General features: G+C 47.4%; 1 protein-coding gene across 3 annotated transcripts in view; it reads right to left on the bottom strand.

Annotated features, from left to right (window-relative positions):
- The window catches only part of LOC138608253 (peripheral plasma membrane protein CASK), a 60,069-nt gene that overhangs the window by 19,428 nt on the left and 32,855 nt on the right, over window positions 1–7,786 (bottom strand). For 2 of the 3 annotated variants that reach the window (XM_069680793.1, XM_069680794.1), the window contains 2 exons: window positions 6,500–6,577; window positions 2,136–2,216 (listed from right to left, as the gene is read on the bottom strand). In XM_069680793.1, coding sequence (XP_069536894.1) covers window positions 2,136–2,216; window positions 6,500–6,577 — 159 coding nt within the window. Of the gene's footprint in view, window positions 1–2,135; window positions 2,217–3,046; window positions 3,095–6,499; window positions 6,578–7,786 lie in introns of all 3 variants that reach the window. The other variant, XM_069680792.1, reaches the window with a different exon arrangement.

Raw genomic sequence — 7,786 nt, 5'->3', positions numbered from 1 at the left:
GAAACAGCTGTTACATCGCTCTCTTCAAAAACACCAGACTCCATTCAGAAAACAGTCATTTTAGTCACCGAACACAGGAGCTGCTGCTCTACTGCTGCCAAGATCAGTTAGTCTGCTTTATGTAATCTAAATATTGTGTTGGATCTGAACTAACACTTTAAAACAGCAAAGTCACTCAACAACACAAACAGACGAACTGATCAAAACAGGAGTCGAGCAGCAGCTCCTGTGTCCGGTGAGCTAAAATCACTGTTTTTCTGAATGGAGTCTGGTGTGTTTGCAGAGAGCGATGTAACGTCTGTTTGTGGTTAAAACAATCTTCTTCCTCTGTAACAAACGACGACCTTTGATCCATCGAGGATTATGTTGCAGACATTACAGCCTGTTTGAAGAAATCACTCTGCTGTCAAACCAGATCACAACTCTATCTGACTCTCGACTCGCTGTACTTTCAGGTATTCCCCCTCGCAGGTGCTTTTGGATGTGTTTGTGTATCTGCAGAGCTGCTGCTGCCTCACACACAAATGCACACACACACACATGCACACACACACGCACACACACACTTCAGCCCTCTGACAGCTACAGACGTCCCTGAGTGGCACTTTAACAAACCAGTCTGAACCTCATAAGACAGCAATCAAACCCACACAAAGGAGGAAACCTGTCAGTGACTTCCCTCAGCATCTCACACACACACACACAAACACACACACACACACACTCCAGACGTAGTAGAGAGCACATCACAGAGGCAGACGTGAAGGCGATGGCAGCGTCTCTAACTTCCACGTCAATCTGCATCACGCTCAGAATGAGGCTGATGTTCAGAGACACACAGGAAGTCAGGTTGTGTGTGCGTCTGAGTCCTAATGAGGACGGGGTGAAAGGTTAACTAATCCTCCAATGCACCGTGGGAGTGCTCGAGTGAGTGTGAGGATGCAGGACGGAGAAGAGATTGTGAGTAAAAAGTCTCCAAAACTTCCAACAGTAAAGAAAATGAGATGTCTGACCTCTGACCTCTGACCTGTCCCTAACCCTAACCTGTTATTTATCACATTGTAGAACCAGTGAGATCTGAGAGGTGACCGTGCCGCTCTATCAAACGTGTGGAGCAGAGGGGGGGCGCTGACATCAAACGATCGGCGGACCGGGAGTCGAACCTGCGATCAGTGCGTCGAGGACTGCAGCCCGTGCACACGGGGGGGCGCCGCTCCACCGACTGAGCCAAACCAGCGCCCCTCAGACGTGTTTATTTAAACCTTCATCAGTACATTCATCGCCTCAGCTTTCCTCGTGTCGCTCCAACTCGTTGGAATGTAACCACCCCCCCCCCACCCGACCCGACGCAGCACATCTCATCAGACACGCCTTGCTGACCTCCATCAGCACCTCCTCCCCTCTGCCGCCATCATCACTGATGTTTCCTCATTTCATGTTGATAAACTTGAAACCCCCCCCGACCCCCCCGACCCCGACCCCCCTCCTCTGTGCTCTGTCTGTCTGTCTGGAGCAGCCCTCTGATCAGAGGAGCATTACTGTGATGGGATTAACAGCGGAGGCCGCTGACAGCCTGAGAGTGACTTTCTCTTGATTAACCCTTTCATCACACACACACTGCAGCTGAATGCCTGCTGATGTTTGGTCGGAGGTTTGCCATGAAGCTCTCACCTGAGCTACGATAGAGAACATAAAGCCTCTGACTCATGCACGTGTCTCTGTAAGTGTTCCTAAGCTCACCCTGAGAGAAAGTCTGCGCACAGAGAGAAACAGGACTCAGCTCCGTCAGCAGACGTGGCAGGTATAAACACCTTTCAGTCAGGATGTCGGAGCACAAAACTACACAGTAAAAACAAGTCTACACAAATGCATACAAGCTGAAGTAAGAATCCTGTTAAGGATTAACGTAAGGAGTAAAAGAACGGATATTTTTGTGGACATGAAGGCAGTAACAGGAAATATTAGAGTAAAGTACAGACACCTGACAACACCTCTTAAGCACAGTAATGGAGTATTTGTCCTGTTTGTAGAGGCCTCCTGCACCTGGAGGAGCGTCCTGCACCTGGAGGAGCCTCCTGCACCTGGAGGAGCGTCCTGACGGACAAGAGGACCTGCAGACGTGTGTTTGGACTCACCATGAAGTGCGGCTGGGTCAGTATCCGTCTGAGTTCTTTCGCTTCGTGGTTCTCGGGGTAGCAGGAGATTTCTTCCAGAACCTGAAGGTGTGCAGAGAGAAAACACACCTGCATCAGTTTCATTTAAAGCTGCACTGTTCCTTCACTCCCAAATGTCTTCTCCGTGTACCTGCTGCACCTTTGGATTGAGCCGGCATGGCAGAGTGACCCGTAACCCCCCCCCGAACCCGCCTCCTGCAGCTCCACAGCCAATGTGAGACAGCCGAGGAAGCTGGCTCCTCCGCCCCCCCTCCGCCCCCCTCCGGCCCCCCTCCGGCCCCCCTCCGGCCCTGCCTGGGTTTGATGTCAGCTCCAGTTATGTATCGCCTGAATGGTGAATGTGGCATTGTAGAGGTGAGGCCTCTAAAGGTTGTGTGTGAGGGTGTGTGTGTGTGTGTGTGTGTTGTGTGTGTGTGTGTGTGTGTGTGTGTGAACAGTGTGTTATGACGCAGAGTTATAGATGTGTGTAGCTCACGAGTGTGTGAGCTTTATCTCTGAACTGTAAGAATCACATTAACGTGTTGAACTCATCTGCACATCAGAACCCTCTGAGACTATCAAACAAAATCCTGGCTGTGTTCAACCAGCAGGGGGCGCTGCGCAGGGACAGTGCAGCACTTGAAGGTGGATGTGTCTAACCCTCGCCAGGTTCATGAGATGCTGTGTTGTGTTGTTAGTGTGATGTGGACTCTGAGGACTTTCTACAGCTAAATAAACAAACTCTTCTTCCTGTCACATCAGCAGGAACAGGAAGTCGTCTCACAGAACAGGAAGTTGTCACACATGTATATAATCTGTATCCCCTCCTCCTCCGTCTCTGCCTGCCTCTCTGTTAGTGCTGTGATGGTGGCCGTGGTGTGTCGGGCTCTTACATATTCCAGATGTTTCAAAGCTCCACTCGCTTCGTCTCTGGAGGAACTCTTTAGTGGAGGAAGACACAGGAACAAGGTTACACAAGGTGACGACTGGTCAAAGGTCAGAGGGAGGCGCGAGTCAGGCTACATCCACACGGGGACCTCTTCATTTTTAAACACGCAACATTTGCAGCATTAAAGCGGCCTGTCCGTACCAGTCAGATGTTTTTAAACCCTAAAATACCCTAAAAAATATAATAGTTTAAAAACTCACTCACAACTTAATTTGGTGATCGCTCTCATGATAAAAATGTTTCATCTGTTAACCTGATTGTTGGTTATCTTTTAAATAGTTAATAATCGATTGATGACTGAATGTTGCAGCTCTTATCTCCACTGGTCCTGTCCCTGTCATGTGACCTCCTCAAACTACATGAACCTAAATCAGCATTTTATTTAACGTATCGTCGTCAATCCAACAAAACATCTCTGGTCCTTCTTTTATCCTAACTGTTCTTCTTTGTAACTTTGCAACTAACAGGAAGGTGTAAACAGGAAGTAAGACTGTACTTCCTGTTTACACCTGCCCGTACTTGGCGAGTATCTGTGAATGATCTTGTTTTATGTGTTTTCAGGTGTAGATTTTCTGACACAATGCTAAAATGCTAATTAAAACGTGAAAAACATGTCAGTGTGGATGCAGCCTGAGACTCCGCCCCTTTATTTAATCAATAATCTGAACGGCCTGTAAACGAGCTCAGATAGTGAGGTTAGTATCTGCAGCCGCAGCAGGTCAGTCCTCTCCATTTAAAGAAAGTGTTCAGGTGGTTCAGAGGTTAAAGAGTTTCAGGCAGTCAGAGCAAAGCTTTGTGGAAGTTTGAATCATCTTGTTATTGATTAGTTAGACCAGAAAGAAGCTCTCTGATTGGTTCAAAGCGTGAATCAGAGAGACGTAGAGGAGGAGGAGGAGGAGGAGGAGGAGGAGGAGGAGGAGGAGGAGGACTCTAAAGGCACAACCGAGATAAGATGATGAGTTCATCGGAAGTTTTCCTGCAGCATCTCAAGATTACTTTTCCTTAAAGTTTAACCTAAGTTCAGTTTTCCCTCTCTCAGTAAGTGCCTTAAACTGCATCGTCTCTAATGTCCAGCAGGGGGCGACTCCTCTGAGAATGAGCCGACTTCTCTCTGGACTCATGACCTCAGCAAACCGTTTGAAAAAGTAAACTGTGTTAAAAATGGATAAATGAAGAAGTACATTTATTTCTCATCTTTGTAAGTCATATTGATTAACAGACTTTATCAATAGATGGTAAATGGACCGTACTTATAGAGTGCTTGTCTCGTCTTTGCGACCACTCAAAGCTGCTTTTACACTACATGTCACATGTCACATCACATTCACCCACACACACACACACACACACACACACGTGTTCCTGAAACTTTAAAGGAAATAAAGACTTTAAATTAAATCTAAAAAATGAATTTAAAAATAAATTAAAGCAGATAATTCTGCAGTATACTTGTTGGAAAGGTTCAAACTGATGGTGTCCAAATAAACAATAAAATGCTGTTCTTCAAAGTCTCTTATTGTCGTCTGCAGAGAGGACAAACCTGAGCTCTGACAGAAAAACGTTTCTACATGTCGTCTAAAATATTTAGATTTATTTTACATGTTACAGGACTGAATTCACGTCACTCCGAGGCTGTTCAGGACAAACTTTCTACTGTTATAAAAACCACAACAAGGCGCGTGTCCGGTTGTAAACACACTGAAGGAATTAAAGTCTGTAAATATGAGAGTCAAATCCTCCCTCACACCCACAGACTGTTTCATATCCACAGCTCTCGATCCGTCACGGCGCTTAAAGATGGAAAACATGATGCAGCCTGAGTCTGATAATTAACGACGTCTCTGTGACACCAACCAAAACCACATTAAACAGTTAAAGGCTCTCTCTGTCTGAACACACACGCACACGCACACACGCACACGCAACACACACACACACACACACACACACACACACACACACACACACACACACACACACACACACACACACACACACACACACACACACTCCCTCTCTGTTCAGGCCAGTTAATTAGTCCCTCAGCAAAGCACAAGCACGCACGCACGCACGCACACACACACACACACAGAGCACACACTCCCTCTGCTTTCACGCTCACCAGCTCCAGTCTGCATCCTGCTCCAGTGCACCGTAAACATATAAACTAACAGTGTGTGTGTGTGTGTGTGTGTGTGTGTGTGTGTGCCTAACGATGAAGGTCAGAGATGTTGATCAACCCGCTCTGTGTGTGAGCAGAGCAGCGTCAGAGAGAGAGCTGTATCATCAGCAAACAAACGTCAGAGGTGACTGAAGTGTGAGAGGAAGCTCACACAGACTCAATAAGTGAACATCAATAATCGATGACTCAATCTCTCTGTTTGTTTTCAGTCAACATCATTTCAGTTAAGACAAACAGCAGTGAGGGTTTAGCCCGTCCCACTGGCTCCTTTCGAGCTCCCTCCTGCTGTCTGAGCTCCTCACCCTCTCTCTGAGCCCAGACGCTCTGCAGAGGGCCGCCTGTATGTGCGACCTCATTCCTTGTGTCACTCCCCAAAGCACATGACCACAGGAGGGTTGGACCGTAGATCGACTGGTGACCTGAGGCGGGTCAGCTCCTTCTTCCTCACGACGGTCTGCTACAATGCTGGCAGACTGCTGACGCTGCACCAACACGTCTGTCAACCCGTGGATTTGAGTCTTTTTGAGGACTCAACCTTACATGTGGGCGTAAAACAGTAACAGTGCTCCATCGTTTCCAGCTGAGAGCTGAGACGATGCTGCACCTCTTCACTCCTAGTTCATTATTTTACATCTGCTTCACTCCTGTTGGACTTTCTGCACGCTCTCCAGGCTAGTCCGTGTTTCAGAGACGCACATCCACTTTAACACTAAACTATCTAAAATGTGTTTTACAACTCGAGGGAGCACGAGAGCCATTTCTTTAAACGAGTTTTCAGGTGACGGCTCGGGATCACATGAAGCAAGACGTGACAGATGTGCTCTGTGACGCTGCAGGTAGGAAACAGGACTCAGGTCAGTTTGAATCCACACCAAAGACTTCAATGACCCACTTTACAGGAGGATCTGGATTCTTACAGGAAGAGGCAGGCTTCAAGATTAACTTTAGTAGAGTCTTAGTATTTCCCACATTGCGATGCTCCCCTGAACACACCTGGAGAGCCTGTGGTTGTGCCCACCCCCCCCACACAGAGAGCAGGTGAGTTAAAGCTTCAGAGGTAAAAATGCAGCCTGACAGAAGTGTGAGTTTAAGGAGAAGAGAAGCAGCAGCGAGCGAGGCGGACACATTCATCCGAACACATGAAGAAGAACACACGTGTGTTACTCTGTGTGTGTGTGTGTGTGTGTGTGTGTGCGTGTGCAGAGTGTGTCTCACCTCTTTGGCTCTCTGCACGGCATCACTGGGGGGGTTTCTGATCTGTGGGGACGACTTGGTGTTGATCTTATCGTAGAGCTGAGAGGAAACACAACAACACAGCAATGATTTGATGTTTCAGAGCAACACGAGAGAATCAGCCGGAGCTCGTCAACAGCTCGCCAACGCTGGGACAAGAGCGCACAGGTTGTTGTCAGGTTGCCGTCAGGTTGTTGTCAGATTGTTGTCAGATTGTTGTCAGGTTGTTGTCAGGTTGCCGTCAGGTTGTTGTCAGATTGTTGTCAGGTTGTTGTCAGGTTGCTGTCAGGTTGTTGTCAGGTTGTTGTCGGGTTATTGTCAGATTGTTGTCAGGTTGTTGTCAGATTGTTGTCAGATTGTTGTCAGATTGTTGTCGGGTTATTGTCAGATTGTTGTCAGGTTGTTGTCAGATTGTTGTCAGATTGCTGTCAGGTTCCTGTCAGGTTCCTGTCAGGTTGTTGTCTGGTTGCTGTCAGGTTGTTGTCAGATTGTTGTCAGGTTGCTGTCAGGTTGTTGTCAGGTTGCTGTCTGGTTGCTGTCAGATTGTTGTCTGGTTGTTGTCAGGTTGTTGTCAGGTTGTTGTCAGGTTGCCGTCAGGTTGTTGTCAGATTGTTGTCAGGTTGTTGTCAGATTGTTGTCTGGTTGCTGTCAGGTTGTTGTCAGATTGTTGTCAGGTTGTTGTCAGGTTGCCGTCAGGTTGTTGTCAGGTTGTTGTCGGGTTATTGTCGGGTTATTGTCAGATTGTTGTCAGGTTGTTGTCAGATTGTTGTCTGGTTGCTGTCAGGTTGCTGTCAGGTTGTTGTCAGATTGTTGTCTGGTTGCTGTCAGGTTGTTGTCAGATTGTTGTCTGGTTGCTGTCAGGTTGTTGTCAGATTGTTGTCAGGTTGCTGTCAGGTTGTTGTCAGGTTGTTGTCTGGTTGTTGTCAGATTGTTGTCTGGTTGCTGTCAGGTTGTTGTCTGGTTGTTGTCAGATTGTTGTCTGGTTGCTGTCAGATTGTTGTCAGGTTGTTGTCAGATTGTTGTCTGGTTGCTGTCAGGTTGCTGTCAGATTGTTGTCAGGTTGTTGTCAGATTGTTGTCTGGTTGTTGTCAGATTGTTGTCTGGTTGCTGTCAGGTTGTTGTCAGATTGTTGTCAGGTTGTTGTCAGGTTGTTGTCTGGTTGCTGTCAGGTTGTTGTCAGATTGTTGTCTGGTTGCTGTCAGGTTGTTGTCAGATTGTTGTCAGGTTGTTGTCAGATTGTTGTCTGGTTGCTGTCAGGTTGTTGTCAGG

The sequence above is a fragment of the Semicossyphus pulcher genome, unplaced genomic scaffold (genome assembly GCF_022749685.1).
Source record: "Semicossyphus pulcher isolate SPU_LCO1_2020_fin unplaced genomic scaffold, fSemPul1.0.p SCAF_41, whole genome shotgun sequence".
In the NCBI taxonomy this organism is placed as follows: domain Eukaryota; kingdom Metazoa; phylum Chordata; class Actinopteri; order Labriformes; family Labridae; genus Semicossyphus; species Semicossyphus pulcher.
This window is presented reverse-complemented; position numbering and strand designations above follow the sequence as displayed.